This window comes from Anomaloglossus baeobatrachus, chromosome 1, assembly GCF_048569485.1.
Source record: "Anomaloglossus baeobatrachus isolate aAnoBae1 chromosome 1, aAnoBae1.hap1, whole genome shotgun sequence".
NCBI lineage: Eukaryota > Metazoa > Chordata > Amphibia > Anura > Aromobatidae > Anomaloglossus > Anomaloglossus baeobatrachus.
In genome coordinates this window covers 73,145,724-73,164,506 of record NC_134353.1, presented here as the reverse complement: position 1 = coordinate 73,164,506, position 18,783 = coordinate 73,145,724, and the positions used below count along the sequence as shown (strand labels likewise).

The following is an 18,783-nucleotide window of genomic DNA, read 5'->3' as shown; positions in this document are numbered from 1 at the left end:
CACAGGGGCCATATAGTGTTCTTGCACAGGGGCCATACAGTGTTCTTGCACAGGGGCCATATAGTGTTCTTGCACAGGGGCCATATAGTGTTCTTGCACAGGGGCCATATAGTGTTCTTGCACAGGGGCCATATAGTGTTCTTGCACAGGGGCCATATAGTGTTCTTGCACAGGGGCCATATAGTGTTCTTGCACAGGGGCCATATAGTGTTCTTGCACAGGGGCCATATAGTGTTCTTGCACAGGGGCCATATAGTGTTCTTGCACAGGGGCCATATAGTGTTCTTGCACAGGGGCCATATAGTGTTCTTTCACAGGGGCCCCTTTCTGTCAGTGATGCCAGACATCTTCACCCCCCAATCACTGGCATTCTGTGACCCGCAGCATATTGTGGGATTGCTGGTTTCCACCCACAGCCCGGTCCATCGCCCCTATCAGGCTTGTAGGTGGCAGTGAGGGTGGTGCAGGCTCCAGCCCCAGTTACACCCCCTCCTCAGGCCACACAGCCCCTCTGGTGACTGCTCCATATAACCAGGCTCGGTCCTCTGCGCTGCACAGCCTCACTGCTGCCCTCAGGATGCCCGGCCGCCTCCCGCTGCTGCTGCTGCTCCCCCTGCTCCTCGGCTCCTCCGCCTGCCCGTCCCGCTGTGATGTCTCCCGCTGCCCCAGCCCCGTGTGCCCCAGCGGCTACGTGCCGGACCGCTGCAACTGCTGCCTGATCTGCGCAGCGGGGGAAGGAGAGCTGTGCGGCCGGGAGGGAGATGCCCCCTGCGGAGACACCCTGCAGTGCAAGCCGCCGCCCGGCAAGAGGGGACTGAAGGGCACCTGCCAGTGCAAGCACGACTACCAAGTGTGTGCCAACGACGGGCAGACCTACAACAACCTGTGCCAGCTGAAAGTGGCCAGCAGGAGGGCGCTGCAGCAGGGGCACTCACCGGTGGTGCAGGTGCACAAGGGACCCTGCCAATCGGGTAAGGAGGGGCGGCATGCCAGGGGCTGCCAGTGAGGGTCATAGTGTTTCCTACTCCATCTCTAGTAGAACTACAACTACCAGCAGGGCATGGAGCCTGCACTACATATTGTATGTGAGTCATGGAGATCAATGGGAGTCACGTGAGGGACAAGGGCTAGTCCAAGTCTTTAGAATGGAGAAGTTTCATTCCTCCAGTTGCAATGAACTTTTGTAATAAGCTCGTGTGTGCATTTCTCTGCTGTCAGTGGATGGGGGCATTAGTTTTGACAGAGTGAATTAATGCACAGGTCTCGTCTCAGGTTATGTTCACACAGTGGGTTTTCAGTGCGTTTTTCCACAGCAAAACGATATCTTGGCAGTAAAAAGTTGCATTTTTTGTAGAATTTTTTGCTGTTTTTGCAGGTTTTTTTGTTTCTTTTATTTTGCTTCATTTTAAATTCTTTCTGGTTGCATTTTTTGCGGCGTTTTTAATGCTCTTTTGTTGTATTTTTTTGCTGCATTTTTAATGCTTTTTTATTACATTTTTTGCTGTGTTTTTAATGCTTTTTGTTGCATTTTTTGCTGCGTTTTTACTGCTTTGTTGTTGCATTTTTTTATGCTTCTGCTGCTTTTTGTTGCGTTTTTGCTGCTTTTTTGTTTCTTTTATTTTGCTTAGTTTTTAATACTTTGTTACTTTTTTGCTGTGTTTTTAATGCTTTTTGGTTGGATTTTTTTGCTGCGTTTTTAATACATTTTTTGCTGTGTTTCAATGCTTTTTGTTGCATTTTTTGCTGCGTTTTTACTGCTTTTTTGTTGCATTTTTTTATGCTTGTGCTGCTTTTTGTTGCGTTTTTGCTGCTTTTTTGTTTCTTTTATTTTGCTTAGTTTTTAATACTTTGTTTGCTGTGTTTTTAATGCTTTTTGGTTGGATTTTTTTGCTGCGTTTTTAATGCCTTTTTTATTACATTTTTTGCTGTGTTTTTAATGCTTTTTGTTGCATTTTTTGCTGCGTTTTTACTGCTTTGTTGTTGCATTTTTCTATGCTTGTGCTGCTTTTTGTTGCATTTTTTTCTGCTTTTTTGTTTCTTTTATTTTGCTTCGTTTTTAATACTTTGTTACTTTTTTGCTGTGTTTTTAATGCTTTTTGGTTGGATTTTTTTGCTGCATTTTTGCGGCTTTTTTTTTTTCTAGTTTTGGTGTCATTTGTCTACAGTTCATGTTTAAATAACATTAGTTTCATTCACCACAAAAGCAGCAAAAATCGCATCTGCATTTTTTTTCTCATTAATTTCAATGGTGAAAAAAATCAGCAAAAACGCAGCAGTTTTCTATTCCCCTCAGGAAAAAAAAAGCAAATGTATGTGTATTAGATTTCTGGAATAATTGCTGGCACTGTATAAAGCAGCTTTTTATTTGCATAAAACCAATGGGAAAAAAACAGTAAAGTATGAGCATTGCCTTAGGTTCACATGTCCAGTAATCATCCGTTAGATCGGATCCATTGGCAAAATTTCTGCAAATGCAACTTTTTTGTCCGTTTTGACTTTTGCAGAATCCGTTTTTTAACATGAGAGTCTATGGCAAACGGATCTGTTAGCTGATTGCTGTTTATCCGTCCGTTCCTTCTTTTGTAAATAATCCGTTTTTTTCTTACTGGATGAGTTTCAAATGGAAGATAAATAGCGATCAGGTAACGGCTCCGTTTTCCATAGACTCCAGTGTTAAAAAAAAATTGATTCTACAAAAATCAATTTATTCAAAACAGACAACTAAGTTACGTTTGTAGAACTTTTTTGCCAATGGATCCGTTCTAACGGATGATTACTTGACGTGTGAACTCGGCCTTATATGCTTCTTTTCTCATCGTAACGACGGACATCATTGCGGAAAGTGACAGGCATTCTAAAATAAATGAGATCAGCCGGTTGCTGCCGGCATGTAACGTGCGACACGTCTGCTACTGCGTCAAGATTTCTGTGAATGTACAGCGCAACCTTAGGCTCTGTTCACACTGCGTCTTAGACAAACCCCCAACAGGGCCATAGACTGCAATGACCCGAACAGAGTTCAAGGGAACTCATTTCTTTTGTTTGTTTGTTTTTCCAGAAAGTGTCCTTCATTCCAGAGGAGAACAGAAACATAGTAGGGGGTTCATCTGAATCCCTATTTTAGCCAGATCCAGGCAGAAACCCTCAATCGTACTGCAGAAACGCAGTGTGAACAGAGCTTTAGTATACTTCGTAAAAGTGTATTTCTTTTAGACATAAACCTCTATCTAGTTCATGTACCGTATTTTTCATTTTATAAGACGCACTGGATTATAAGACGCACTCTAATTTGAAGGAGGAAAATAGAAAAAATATCATTTTCACTGTTAAAATCAGGGTCTCTCTTATAATCCTAGTTGCTCTTATATTAGCTCACCATGGTGGAGCGGCTCATGAAGATCACAAGAGGTAGGGTAGGTGATGCTGTGGGCTCAGAGGAGGGGGTGTTGCGGCTCAGGAGGGTCGGCGTTGCTGTGGGCTCAGAGGATGGGGTGTTGCGGCTCAGGAGGGTCGGCGTTGCTGCGGGCTTAGAGGATGTGGTGTTGCGGCTCAGGAGGGTCGGCATTGCTGCGGGATCAGAGGAGGGGGTGTTGCGGCTCAGGAGGGTCGGCGTTGCTGCGGGCTTAGAGGATGGGGTGTTGCGGCTCAGGAGGGTCGGCATTTCTGCGGGCTCAGAGAAGGGGGTGTTGCGACTCAGGAGGGTCGGCATTTCTGCGGGCTCAGAGAAGGGGGTGTTGCGGCTCAGGAGGGTCGGCGTTGCTGTGGGCTCAGAGGAGGGGGTGTTGCGGCTCAGGAGGGTCGGCGTTGCTGCGGGCTTAGAGGAGGGGGTGTTGCGGCTCAGGAGGGTCGGCATTGCTGCGGGATCAGAGGAGGGGGTGTTGCGGCTCAGGAGGGTCGGCGTTGCTGCGGGATCAGAGGAGGGGGTGTTGCGGCTCAGGAGGGTCGGCGTTGCTGCGGGCTTAGAGGATGGGGTGTTGCGGCTCAGGAGGGTCGGCATTTCTGCGGGCTCAGAGAAGGGGGTGTTGCGACTCAGGAGGGTCGGCATTTCTGCGGGCTCAGAGAAGGGGGTGTTGCGGCTCAGGAGGGTCGGCGTTGCTGTGGGCTCAGAGGAGGGGGTGTTGCGGCTCAGGAGGGTCGGCGTTGCTGCGGGCTTAGAGGAGGGGGTGTTGCGGCTCAGGAGGGTTGGCGTAGCTGCGGAAATGGGTGGAGCAGTTCAAGAGGGTCGGCGTAGCTGCAGCTGCGGGCTCGGGAGAGTGGGTGTTATAGCTCAGAAGGGTTAGCGATGCTGCGGGCTCGGAGGAGGGGGTGTCGCAGCTCAGGAGGGTCAGTGTGTGGAGGGTTGGCGATACTGCGGATTTATTGGGGTGTCACGGCAGTGGGCACCATTGAACTGCTAGCGGGCTCGGAGGAGGGGGTGTCCAGCTTAAGAGGGTCAGTGTGCAGCAGCAGAGGGTCAGCAATACTGCGGGCTAGTGGGGAGTCGCAGCGGTGAGCACCATTGATCTGCCGGCTTACTGTGGGCTCTATTAAATTGCCGTTCACGTGATGGACTTCAAGAAAATAGCCATGGAAGCGACACATGCGCAGATTGACTTCCAGAAAATGGCCGTGGAGTCCTATCCGCGCACGCACCTCCTGCGCAGCCATTTTTTTTAAGTCCATCTCGTCAACTGCAGGCAATTCAAAGTAGTCCGCCGGCAGCTCAATGGTGCCCGCCGTCACAACACCCCCTCCGAGCCCTCCGTATCACCGACTCCGCGCCACCATTGTCGCCTCGGTAAGCCATACGCGGTTTGTAAGACGCACGCCCATTGTTCCCCCAGTTTTAAGGGGAAAAAAGTGCATTTTACAAACTGAAAAATTCGGTACCTTCCATCAATGTATAATTTAGAGAAATTGTGTGATACACGCTAGATACCATTGTAGTAATCTTCTGCCTGCAGAGAAATATGATGTCTGCGCAGCTTCTGGATGAGAAAGAGAATGTTTCTGTTTATTTACTGAAAGCAAGTAAATATTGTCAAAGTAGTAAATAAACAAAGAATTAATTATACAAATGAGGGGCTACAAATAATGCATTGCTTTGTAATTCATTATGACCGTATCCACAATACCTCGGTACCGTAGTCCTCACCAGCCAAAACATTGCACAATGGGCATCTGGGCTCAAAATTGATTCACAAATGAAAACTGTTCCTCAAAGACAGATCTGGAGAATGTCTATGAGTGGAAGAATATGACCACCAAACCTTTACCAGATTGGGTCATATCTAGTGATGAGCGAGCACTTCCATGCTCAGTACTCGTAAGGAGCAGTCGGATGCTTGGAAGGGTTCGACTCGTGTACCAAGTATAATGGAAGTCAATAGGGAAGTCAAGCATTTATCCAGAAGATCTTCGGGAAAAATAAGAGTTTTCCCATTGACTTCCATTATACTCGGGTATTCGAGTCGCGCCCATGCAAGTATCCAACTACTCATTACGAGTACCGAGCACCCGAGCATGATAGTGCTCGCTCATCACTAGTTACCAGTACCGAGCACCCGAGCATGGTAGTGCCCGCTCATCACTAGTTACCAGTACCGAGCACCCGAGCATGGTAGTGCCAGCTCATCACTAGTTACCAGTACCGAGCACCTGAGCATGGTAGTGCCCACTCATCACTAGTTACCAGTACCGAGCACCCGAGCATGGTAGTGCCCGCTCATCACTAGTTACCAGTACCGAGCACCCGAGCATGGTAGTGCCAGCTCATCACTAGTTACGAGTACTGAGCACCTGAGCATAGTAGTGCTCACTCATCACTAGTTACGAGTACCGAGCACCCGAGCATGGTAGTGCTCGCTCATCACTAGTTACGAGTACCGAGCACCCGAGCATGGTAGTGCTCGCTCATCACTAGTTACGAGTACTGAGCACCCGAGCATGGTAGTGCTCACTCATCACTAGTTACGAGTACCGAGCACCCGAGCATGGTAGTGTCCGCTCATCACTAGTTACCAGTACAGAGCACCCGAGCATGGTAGTGCTCACTCATCACTAGTTACGAGTACCGAGCACCCGAGCATGGTAGTGCTCGCTCATCACTAGTTACGAGTACAGAACATCCGAGCATGGTAGTGCCCGCTCATCACTAGTTATGAGTACCGACCACCCGAGCATATTTGTGCCCGCTCATCACTAGTTACCAGTACCGAGCACCCGAGCATGGTAGTGCCCGCTCATCACTAGTTACAAGTACTGAGCACCTGAGCATGGTAGTGCTCGCTCATCACTAGTTACGAGTACTGAGCACCTGAGCATGGTAGTGCTCGCTCATCACTAGTTACGAGTACTGAGCACCTGAGCATGGTAGTGCTCACTCATCACTAGTTACGAGTACCGAGCACCCGAGCATGGTAGTGCTCACTCATCAGTAGTTACGAGTACCGAGCACCTTAGCATGGTAGTGCTCTCTCATCACTAGTTACGAGTACTGAGCACCTTAGCATGGTAGTGCCCGCTCATCACTAGTTACAAGTACAGAGCACCCGAGCATGGTAGTGTCCGCTCATCACTAGTTACAAGTACAGAGCACCCGAGCATGGTAGTCCTCATTCATCACTAGTTACGAGTACTGAGCACCCAAGCATGGTAGTGCCCGCTCATCAGTATCAAGCACCCGAGCATGGTAGTGCTCGCTCATCACTAGTTACGAGTACCGAGCATGGTAGTGCCCGCTCATCAGTATCAAGCACCCGAGCATGATAGTGCTCGCTCATCACTAGTTACAAGTACCGAGCACCTGAGCATGGTATTGTTCACTCATATCTAGATATGTTTAGTGGCAAAAAAAAAGTTAAAATAAGTGTTTGGTGGTCATATTCCTTCAGTCATAGACATTCTCCTGATCTGTCTTAGGCCTGTTTCACACGTCAGTGATAAACACAGACATTTTTCCCTGACGTGTAAAAAAACGCATATGTCTCTTTTTGTGCTGTGATTCATGGCACACGTGGTTTGTCCGTGTGCAATCCGTGATACGTGTTCTGTACTCCGTAATTGCACATGGCGATAAACTCACCTGTCCCCGCTCCTGCTGTCCGTGGTGCTGAATCTCCGTCTCGGCTGCATCCAGCTGCTGTCTCTCACCTCTGCAGCTACTTCCGGGTCAGCTATGGCTGCATACATGAATACAGTACCGTGAAACACGTACCAGAAAAAAATGTACATTGAAAATAAAAAAGATTTTCAACTCACCCATCTCCATCGCTGCTGTGTTCAGAAGCTGCTCTCTGCTTCTTCCTGGCCAGCTCATTATGGCATGCATATTCATGTACGCAGGCACAGCCGACCCCGAAGTAGCTGCAGAGGTGTGCGAGACACAGCGGATGGATGCAGCAGAAACGGAGATTCAGCACCACGGACAGCAGGAGCGGGGACATGTGAGTTTATTGTCATGTGCAATCACGGAGTACGGAACACTTTATCACGGATTGCACATGGACAACCCATGTGTGCTGTGAATCACGACACACGGGGTGACATATGCGTTTTTTACACGTCAGTGAAAAACGTCTGTGTTTTTCATTGACGTGTGAAACAGGCCTTAGAGGAACTGGGAGAACATTTTTTAATTTTGGAATCAACTTTGACCCCAGATGTGCGTTGTGGTGAGGACTCAATAAAAAAAAAAGACTTAGATCCTACAGTGCCCTGCAGAAGATAATGGTCAAAGCCAGTTACCCTCACTAATGACAAGAACAAAGTGACCATAGCCATCCTCAAAGTGGAGTGTGTATTTGTCCTCGGGGATCTCCAGATTTCATTGTGCACCCGAGCATGGTAGTGCTCACTCATCATTAGTCACATGTTTAGGTTTTTATATAAGTTTTAACCACTCGAGGAGATACTTTTAAATGTAAATTCCCCCTCCCCACTTCCCGACAGTGGTGTCCTTTTCTTTTCGGCCAACTCTACCATAAAGTATGGAATGTGGTTTTAAGAAGATGCTTCACTTCATTACTCCCTTTAGTGAAATCAGTGTAATCCTTTCATTCCTGCCATATTCCAGTTTTTACAAGTCATGGACTCGGTTGACTAAATAAACTTCAATGTCAGTTCTTATAGGAAGGGGCAGAGCATCCGCGGCCAAATACTTGAGATGCCTTCACGTGTTTGTCACATACAAGTCAGGTCTACAGACCATAGTCTCACTCATACTTTTATAATTGTAAGTCCTTGTAGGCCATAGTCTAGTGGATCCAGGAGTACAATTTTCTGTATGTTGCTAAGCCTTTCCTCAGGGTAGTGGACCGGTGGAGGTTTGCTAAAAGTTCAGGTATTCCACTCTCAGGTATAGGTGCATTACATGAATGATCCTATAGGAAGACAGATGAGGCGCCGTGTTTCTGCACCTGAACTATATACAACACTAGCTGTACTACCCGGCTTCGCCGTGGTTAATAATTTCTTTTGTTGCACCAAATGATGTCATTTGGAAGCAGGAGTTGTACTTCCTAATGTTGTCCAAGAAAAGCTTTGATATTGTACAGGTACTTGTCATCAGAGACATCAGGGGATCTGGTGGTGACAGGAGAGGTGGAAGTTTTATCTTGCCATTTGCACAGCATAAACCTGGCGGTTCATCTTTCCATTTCAGGGCACAGCAGTACATGCAGACCACATCCATTTTTCTTATCTGAACTTTAGGATGATCCTTATAGTTTATGTCTGATTGGTAACAAAAGGCAGCATGTTTCAAATCTTCAACCATTTCCTGTGTCCTGGTGGAAGAAATAGCAATTCTCTTAGTGGCAAGTCGGCCTTCTCTCTGCTGAGATGACTCATTGGCCCTTGAGGAAGCAGCTCTTGTTTTCATGTCTGCAAGCCTCGCTTCCCTCTCCTCAGAAAGTTCATTGGCTCTTGACGAAGCAGCTCTTGTTTTCATGTCTGCAGGCCTCGCATCCCTCTCCTCAGAAAGTTCATTGACTCTTCACGAAGCAGCTCTTGTTTTCATGTCTGCAAGTCTCGCTTCCCTCTCCTCAGAAAGTTCATTGGCCCTTGAGGAAGCAGCTCTTGTTTTCATGTCTGCAAGTCTCGCTTCCCTCTCCTCAGAAAGTTCATTGGCCCTTGAGGAAGCAGCTCTTGTTTTCATGTCTGCAAGCCTCGCTTCCCTCTCCTCAGAAAGTTCATTGGCTCTTGAGGAAGCAGCTGCTGTTCTCATGTGTGTCAGCCTGGTTTCTCGGTCTTCACATTTTTCATTGGCCCGTAATGCAGCTTTTCTTTTCGCATCATCTGACATTGGTGCCAAGGAATTCCTTTTCTTATGAGGCATTATTGTGGTAAAAATAGTCTGTAACTGACAGTTTCTATATCCTCTCACATAGAGGTAATGTGACTGACAGCCTTTCCACCAACACACCCTAACTGACATCCTGTTACCTCACACAAGATTTGTTATACTGAGAATGTTCTTTGTTGCCTATATTAACCAATAAGAGCTCAGATTAATTAACTGTAGCAAAATAGAAGCTGAGCTGTGATTGGTTGCTATTGGCAGCCTGATAAATCTCCAGGTAACAGAAATCCCTCCCCCCTGACAGTATATATTAGCTTACACATACACATATAGACAGGTCATGTGACTGACAGCTGCCGTATTTCCTATATGGTACATTTGTTGTTCTTGTAGTTTGGCTGCATGTGTGGTGAGATGTGTGCTGAGGGTGGTATATGTGTTCAAGCACGTGGTAGTGTGCGGCGCATTTTGTGTGTGTTCATATCCCCGAGTGTGGTGAGTATCCCATGTCGGGGCCCCACCTTAGCAACTGTACGGTATATACTCTTTGTCGCCATCGCTCTCATTCTTTAAGTCCCCCTTGTTCACATCTGGCAGCTGTCAATTTGTCTCCAACACTTTTTGTTTCACTTTTTCCCCATTATGTAGATAGGGGCACAATTGATTGGTAAATTGGAACACGCGGGGTTAAAATTTTGCCTCACAACATAGCCTATGATGCTCTCGGGGTCCAGACTTGTTAGTGTGCACAATTTTGTGTCTGTAGCTGCGACGGTGGAGATGCCAATCCCAGACATATACACATACACACACACACACACACACACAATACTATATACTCCTGTGGGAGAAATGTCTTGGGCAATCAAAGATATTCTATAACGGTGTTGTTTGACAGTCGATCATTCATCCTTATCCAAAAGGTTTTGCTTCTGGTAGCCCACCCCAGTGTCTTCTGCTGGGACTTGGCGGGTACAGAGGCAAGCTAGAGGCTCGGCCATTCTTCTGAGAATCTTCAGTAGCACACCGACCGCAAGTAAGAAGAAAGTTGTGAGGAAGATGAACGGTGCGCAAGTGCGCAACTTATATTGGGATCCATGAGCAGTAAAGGGGTTTTCCCCATGAATAAAGTGTATGTTAAAGTTGATTTTAATCAATAGATCTTACAATAATAATAAATTCCACAATTGGATGTTTTAAAAAACGTTTCCTGTGCTGAGAAAATCTTTTATATGTGTCCCTGCTATGTATGTGCTGGGTAATGGCCGCGTCTGACCGTACAGGGACATGGTCTGATCATAGGAGAGTATGCAAAATTGACACACCCAGCCCCAGACCCGAGGTTACTTGGAACCGGGCCGGACTAGTCCGGGGATGTCAGCGGTGGCGTTGTCCGGCTCCGTGACCCTGACGGTGTCTTCTTCAATAAAGGGGGTTGATGATGGGAGTTATATAAAGTTTGTGACGCCACTTGCGGTGTGCGGTTATGAGAGGGAGCCGCCGCTGCTGGGGATGATGGTGTCACGCAGCTAAGATGTGTCAGCTCTCCGCAAGCAGAACTAGGCCCCAGGGAGGATGATGTGGGTCGTAGTGATGGTGGCGCTGAGGTACAGGGCAACGGCAAGTAATCAGACAACACAGGGGCAGCGGTTCAAGTTGTTTACTCACTGGTTGTCTTTTCTGCCCGCAGGGTGGCAGTTTCCACCCCAAGACGGGCTCCAGGCGATCCCGAACTCTTCGGATCCCGGTGCTGGTATTATAACTGGTGGGCCCTTCCTCTATGCGCTCTGTTGTTGGTGGGTCCCCGTGGCTTAAAGCTGCTTGGGTCCCATTCTTGTGTGTACAAGTCCCGGTTTGTTCGCAGGCAGCGCGATCCTGTAGTGGGCTGGCTCTAAGTCTCAATTCCCAAGCTCTCTGTGCTACTGTGCCCCAGACACTGTGGTGGGTGAAGAAACATGAAATCTTCTCTCCCGGTAGATTTATTAGGCGACTTTGCAGCATCCCCTAACCTAGGGCTCTATACCCCGACTGCGTACTGACTCCGTATCCCACCGGCGACCGTAACTCCTATGTCTCACCGACGTCACTAGGTGAGCTCTTCTCTCGACCGAAGTCCCTCACGACTCCCCTCCTCCAACTGTCACTAATGGTTATTTGGCTCCTCCCATTTCCCGGTGACTGCTCCCTGACCCTGAGTCCCGGACCCAGTGGATCGGGAGCCCCTAGGTGTGGTGGCATCCTATAGACCCAACTGCTGTGGTGACCCCCTTTTTAACCTGACCCTGGTCCCAGTCCCCATTGGGGAGGGAAGTCTGCTGTGTGTAGTTTGTGGTGTTGTGTGGAACCGTCACTGATCACCTAGGAATCCAGGATGAGCACAGCACCTAAAATCAGGTGCAGTACCCTGTTACGCCTGAGGCCTCAGGGGCGCCACAAAAGCGTATAAAATTCAGAGAAATATGGACAAACATAACTGCTTTATGATACATATGGAATGAAAAATACAATTAGCCATATGAAAAATTTAAAATATGACATTGCATAACTGCTGAGGATTATTTGAAAAAAAAACAAACCAGATATTTAGCTAATGTATTGATCAATTTATTACTGCCCCATAACCAACTTCACAGTAATCTCTTATTTTATTGTTTATTCAATTTCCTATATAGCCAGGTCCCTTGCTTCCCATACACAAGCAGGTTTCAACCGCACATAGAGGTAACATTTGGTTAGGTACCCCTGCACACAAGCAGGTTTTAACCGCATATAGAGGCAACATTTGGTTAGGGACCCCATAAATTAGAGATTACCGTGAAGTTGGTATGGGGGAGTAATGAATTGATCAATACATTAGCTAAATATCTCTCTCTCTTTTTTTTTTTTTCTTTCAAATAATCCTCAGCAGTTATGCAATGTCACATTTTCAATTTTTTCAATTTTTCATATGGCTAATTGTATTTTTCATTCCTTATCTAATATATAAAGCTGAATGTGTGTGTGTGTGTGTGTGTGTGTGTGTATGTCCGGGATTGGCATCTGCACCGTCGCAGCTACAGCCACAACATTTTGCACACTCACACGTCTGGACCCCGAGAGCGTCATAGGCTATGTTTTGAGGGGAAATTTTAACCCCGCGCTTTACAGTTATTCGCCAAAAAACCTGCCTCCATTAAAGCGAATGGAGCTGGGAGCCACAGTGCAGCCAGAACTTCAGAAGAATGCGCAGCCACGCCCTTATATGGAATGTTGGCGTTTCACACAATGCAGCCAGAGAAAGAGACAGACACAGATAGGGAAAGAGGCAGACACAGACTGAGTAAGAAACAGACATAGACAGGGTAAGAGACAGACGCAAAGAGACAGACACAGACAAAGAGACAGACTGACAGGGAAAGAGACAGACAAAGAGACAGAGACAGACACAGGGAAACAGACAGACAGGGAAAGAAAGGGAAAGAGACAGACAGGGTAAGAGACAGACAAAGACAGGTAAAGAGACATTCAAAGAGACAGACACAGGGAATGAGACAGAGGGAAAGAAACAGACAGGGAAAGTGACAGAGATAGACAGACAGGGAAAGAGATAGATAGACAGACAGGGAAAGAGATTGAGACAGATGGAGAAAGAGACAGAGACAGTCAGAGACAGACAGGGAAAGAGACAGACAGACAAAGAGAGAGAGAGACAGAGAGATATATACAGAGGGGGAGACAGGCAGAGAATGGGAGAGAAACAGAGAGACAGTTACTATCCCGGGCGTTAATACATTCTATTTATACATTCTATCCCGGTAATGTTAATACATTCTATTTTGTTAACAACAGTTATTAACCCGGGCAAAGCCGGGTAGTACAGCTAGTGTATTATAAAGCAGTTATGCTTGTCCATGTTTCTCTGAATTTGGTGTGAAGCTTTCACTTCATATAGATTGTGTATTTTTTGGCTAGCACCCTGTTCACATTTACAATGGTGTTCCAGCAGTCTTTTTTGATTGATTTACAAAAGCGTATAAAGACATTACAGCACGGGATCACAGGTGATTCTTTCTGGGAGGTAAATCATTTCCTTGCCTGTTTTTAAAAAGTGTTTTCCGTTAAAGAAGAATAATTTGTGATCCCATGCTGTAATGTCCTACAGTTTTTAACAGATTCTTAGACCTGAACCCTTTTAGTTCAGATCTCTTGAAATTGTGCTCTGGTTGAGCTTAGCCTCTGTATCATCACTTACGTTCCATGTAGAAATGAAGTATTTCATCCAGCGCGTTCCTTGCGCTCTTACACAAAGTCTTTCCTGTAAACTCTGATATCCAGAGGTGAAATGGAAAATAAACATGAATCTTCCCGAGACTTCCCTGCTGTATACAGGATGAGACGAGAAGTCACCTACTGTACTTAGAGCTTCACATCTGCAGTCGTCCCGTTAACGCCGGTAGCCGGACGTTTATTTACTTATGCACTGAGGCGCATTAACCAGAATTTTACAGCCATACCCTCATAAAATGTGAAAAGGTGCCATAGAACGAGGGGAGGATTGGGAAGTACTGAGATACATCCTAAGCACTGCCCGGCTGTAGACATGGCCCTAGACGTAGCCCACCGTTTATTTGTAGCCCGTGGCCCGTGTCGAAACGGGTGAGCAGAAACGTTTACATAGGTGGTGCTGTCAAATATTTCGAAGCGGCTGACAAGTCTGAATGATTGTCAAATATTTCTTAACTTACATTCATTATATATTTCCTTTTTTCTACAAATATCTTTTATGAAAAATACATAAAGGAAAATAAGTCATGGAGTCGAATTATAATGTTGTTTGCATTTTTTTATTAACCTATAGTTAAATATTATACAAGAATATGATAAAACATACAAAATCGTGATCTTAAAGGAATCCCTCCATTTTCAGATCAGAGCTCTCTATAAACCTATAACAAAAAATTAAAAATATAAGTGCTATCAATGCCAGATGGCTGCTGCTAAGGCTGATTCAATTAAGAGGTTCATACTGTAGATTCACAAGAGAAGGAGGTGTCACGGTTGACAGTCCTGTGGTGTCCGGCAATAGAAGGTCACATCATTTGGCTGCACAAAATGCTCCCTGATGTCATGATTCCCTTATGGCTCTGCTCTATGTGTTCTAGGTGTTTTCTTGTTGTCTGTATTATCTGGGTACAGGCTCTGTGGGAGGGGCCTATTTGGTGCCTCCTTCCGGGTGATTGCTCTGCCTTATCTTGGAGCTGTCTCACCCAGAACGCCGCCAGTAATAGTTCCTGCTCTGCAGTGTACGCTTCTGGTTTTCGTGAGTTGTTCTGATCTTATCCCGTTTCCTTGCTTCCAATTCCCTGACCTCCGTCCCCCCCGTATTGTCTGTACTCCCTGTCTCCCTGACCCTCGACCTGTTTTATGACCCTGGCCCCGCTTTCTCCTCTGTACCTTTGTGTCCTCTCAGCTTCCGACCACATCTCTGCTCACTTTCTGTACCTGATGCTACTTCCTGGCTTACCGACCATCGCTTGCATATGACCTCAGCTTCTCTTGCTCCCCTGTACTGATGTGTCCTCCCGGCTTCTGACACTCGGCTTGATCGACTACTCTGCAGACCGTCCCCGTCTTGATACTAGTGACCCCTAGTGGGCAAGTGTCTCACTACACCTAGGAACTCTACACCATTCCAGTGTACCTGCGCCCCTTGGTTGGTGAGCGTTACACCTGACTTTCTATTATTCCTGCTGTAAGTATTCAGTGTACTGGGTATTTCCTCTGCTGGGCTTTCATCCTTTTACCTCTAGGACCCTGCAGAGCTCCTCTTCCCTTCAGTGGCTAATCATCTGTATTTCCCCTTTGGTTTAAATACTCTCATTTTCCCTGGACTTGTGCTGGTGATATTCAGTTCCTTCACAAGCTCTGGATGCAAACAGGTGGCTTGCACTCATCTGTAGAATCATTGCTGCTCTTTACTGAACTTTTTCCTGAGGCATCTAGAGATAAGTTGTTCATGCGCTTTCCCCATGTGTGTGCTCCCTGTGTTTTCTTTAGTGTTATGTGGGGTTGATGAAGAGCTCATCCCACCTGCTCCCTATCTAGGACCCAACTCTCGGGTCATCCTAGGGTCAGGTATCCAGCTCGGCACATAGGTGCGGAAACTAGGGTGGTGAGCGATCCCAGGGGCTAGCGGTAGGTTTGGTCAGGGTTCAGCATCTGCCCCTTCCCTAGATGCAGGGTTTCCCTTCCCTTTTGCCGCTCGCTTGGTACTCCCTCATACCTAGCGTGATAGTGGGCTGGCTTAACTATTGAAATAATCTATCAGCCAGCCACCTTTATACAGCACAACGGTCATATGCCTGCACAAGGAACATTGTATGTCAAGCACGGGGCCAGAAATGGAGGTGAAATTCTCAATATTGTAGGGGCGTGTTCTTCTTTCACCAGTATGTTGTGTTAGGCTTATGATTTGTCAGTATCGGAAAAAGGCAGAAGTACACGCCCCTAGTGAAAGCTCTCTGGTAACACCCATTTGTGCTTCAACAAATATTAACTGTTTAGGTGCCAAATACTTTTATTGCTAATATCTTTTTAACAAAGAGGCAAAATGAAACGAAGACAAAAAAAAATTATTCTGCACCACAATTCTTAATACATAGTGTGTCCAGGCCACGAAAGAACCTTCCATGACTATCCTATCCTGGAGTTACCCCGCCATGCACCCTATAACAGACATAGGAGACATACATTTTTGAGGTTAAGGCAGATGTCATAATTCATCCCAAAAACCAGAAACTTGTGTAGAAAACTTCTTCCCATTTCGTCTGATCTGAATCTTCATTTCATCTTCCCTATTAAGCTCCTTGACATTTCAGATAATGTTTATGAATATTTTAGTAGCTTTTTTGATGTGCGCCAAGTTGGAGTTTACCCCGAGCGGTCGTGTAAATGTAAATATTTAAAAGTCTCGCATTGTCTGTAAATTTTCCATGTTGGGATGATGTTTGTGGTTTCGGACCACATGAAACCTTCCTGCTCTACACATTTTAGAAGCATGTTACATAAACGCCAAATGTTTTCAAGTGGACCCTTTCATGTGGTCATCCTCAAGTAAACGTAGCTAGCCGAGACAGGGAAGATGTATCTCCAGTCTGGAACGTTGTCTACGCCGCGAGGTGGAACAGATTAGGATCTGTGTTAACCCCGATGTAGTTTTTGGGTTCAGTGTCACCAAAAAAAATGCAACTTAAACATGTCCCATGTGGAAGAGATGACGTCTGTGATCTTTATTAATAGATTTCCGATGGTTGCTCTGTCTTTGTGAACTTTGAGAAAAATGGGGTCAGCCAAGGTTATGACTGTGTATGGGGTTTAGAAGACGTCTTATCCAGAAGCTGAAAGACTGTAATTAAACATAATCCTGTCTGCGTGGAGGAAACTTCACCCAGGAATGTCCTGACTAACATACCCAATTTTTTCTGCCAGTATAGGTCACCAACATCCCAACAGTCCGAGGTACAAATTTAACTTCATTGCTGATGTGGTGGAAAAGATCGCTCCGGCCGTGGTGAAAATTGAACTGTTCGTCAGGTAATGTCCTCTTATTCGTTTTGCTGATGAAAGGTTGTACTTACCCTGGAGCCCTTGGAGATGGGACCTCGGACACGGTTGGTCCCAACTTTTGATTAGGCTTGTTGTGTTGGACCTACTCCTCTAGAGAACTAGGAATGTTGGCAGCTAGAAGATGGGGAAATTGGACTATAGCGGGCTTTACACGGTGCGACATCGCTAGCAGATGCTAGCGATGGCGAGCGTGATAGCACCCGCCCCTATCGTTATGCCGATATTTGGTAATTGCTGCCACAGCGAACATTATCGCTACGGCAGCGTCACACGCACTTACCTGGTCAGCGTCGTCGTTGTGACTGCCGAACAATCCCTCCCTCAAGGGGGAGGGACGTTCGGCATCACAGCGACGTCACCGCGACGTCACTAAGCGGCCGGCCAGTCAAAGCGGAGGGGCGGAGCTGAGTGGGACGAACATCCCGCCCACCTTCTTCCTTCCTCATTGCTGGCGTGTGGCAGGTAAGGAGAGGTTCCTTGTTCCTGCGGCGTCACACGTAACGATGTGTGCTGCCGCAGGGACGAGGATCAACTTCGCCCACGTGACAGCAGCGATATTTGAGAATGGACCCCCATGTCAACGAGGAGCGATTTTGGACATTTTTGCAACGATCCAAAATCGCTCCTAGGAGTCACACACAACGAGATCGGAGACCGGATGTGCGTCACAAAATCCGTGACCCCCAACGAGATCGCTGTAGCGATCTCGTAGCGTGTAAAGCCCGCATAAGGCTAGAAGAGAACAAACAAACACTATAAGGCACCCAAAGTAATCTATAGGGCTTTGTCACTATCAACATTACTTTCAGTGACTCACTAAACTTTCTCCAGACATTAGAATTTTGGGAAAAAAAATTGGAACTGATTATGATATTGGATATTGTAAAGTATGTGGACTTTCTTTTACTTAAATGGAACCTGTCGGGTGCAATATGCCGAGCAGTTCTGGGTTCATATTGCTAATCCCGAACCGTCCCTGTATAAACTAGCATAGATAAAGAGATCTCTAGAAAAAGTATTTCTAAAGATCCTTCATAATATGCTAATGAGCGCAGGGACTAGTTGCAAGGGCATGATTTCTCCCTGAATAGTCCGCCCTCTTAGCATGTTAGCACACCCCCAGGGGTGGGCTAACATGCTATTCAATGCCCATTGCCTAACATCAGCGGTGATGTGTATACCTGTGTCCATTGTCGCCGCTTCAGAACACCAGGTTTAGGGTCAGTGCACATGATCAGAAGTCCGAGCACTTCCGGTCATGCGCACTAGACCTCTCTGAAGTCAGGACGCGTACACGCGGTTTCATAGTGCGCATGACTGGAAGTGGCGGGACATCAGATCATGGTACTGACCCTAAAGTCGGCGTTTTGAAGCGGTTACAATGAACACAGGTATGTGTGTCGCCGTCAATGGGCTTTGAATAGTATGTTAGCACACCCACAGGGGTATGCTAACATGCTAAGAGGGTAGATTAGTCGGTGGAACTAACGCCCTTTCAACTAGTCCACGTGCTCATTAGCATATCATAAAGGAACTTTAGAAATACTTTTTCTAAAGATCTCTTTATCTAGGCTACTAGATACAGAGACAGATAGGCAGGGATTAGCACACAGAATTCCTCGTGGTTCTGGGTACATGTTTGACCTTAAGGCTATGTGTCCACGGTAGAATATTGCTGCGGATTTTTCTGCATGAAAATCCGCGGCTTTCCCGGCAAATCCGCACCTTTGAAAAGGTGCGTATTTGCTGTGGATTTACCGCGGATTTGCCGTGGATTTTGGTGCGGATTTTTTTTTTTTTCTCCCAATTTTATAGCCAAAATCCGGATCAAAATCCGCAACAATAATTGACAAGTTGCAGATTTTTCCGGATCAAAATCCGCACCAAATCCGCCGCGG

At 46.5% G+C, this 18,783-nt stretch overlaps 1 protein-coding gene across 1 annotated transcript in view; it reads left to right on the top strand.

Moving 5' to 3' along the window:
* The first annotated feature begins 502 nt into the window (after positions 1-502).
* Positions 503-18,783, top strand: part of HTRA3 (HtrA serine peptidase 3) — a 56,949-nt gene continuing 38,668 nt past the window's right edge. The window contains exons 1-2 of the mRNA XM_075346851.1: positions 503-971; positions 16,753-16,852. Coding sequence (XP_075202966.1) covers positions 578-971; positions 16,753-16,852 — 494 coding nt within the window. The 5' untranslated portion in view covers positions 503-577. The remainder of the gene's footprint in view (positions 972-16,752; positions 16,853-18,783) is intronic.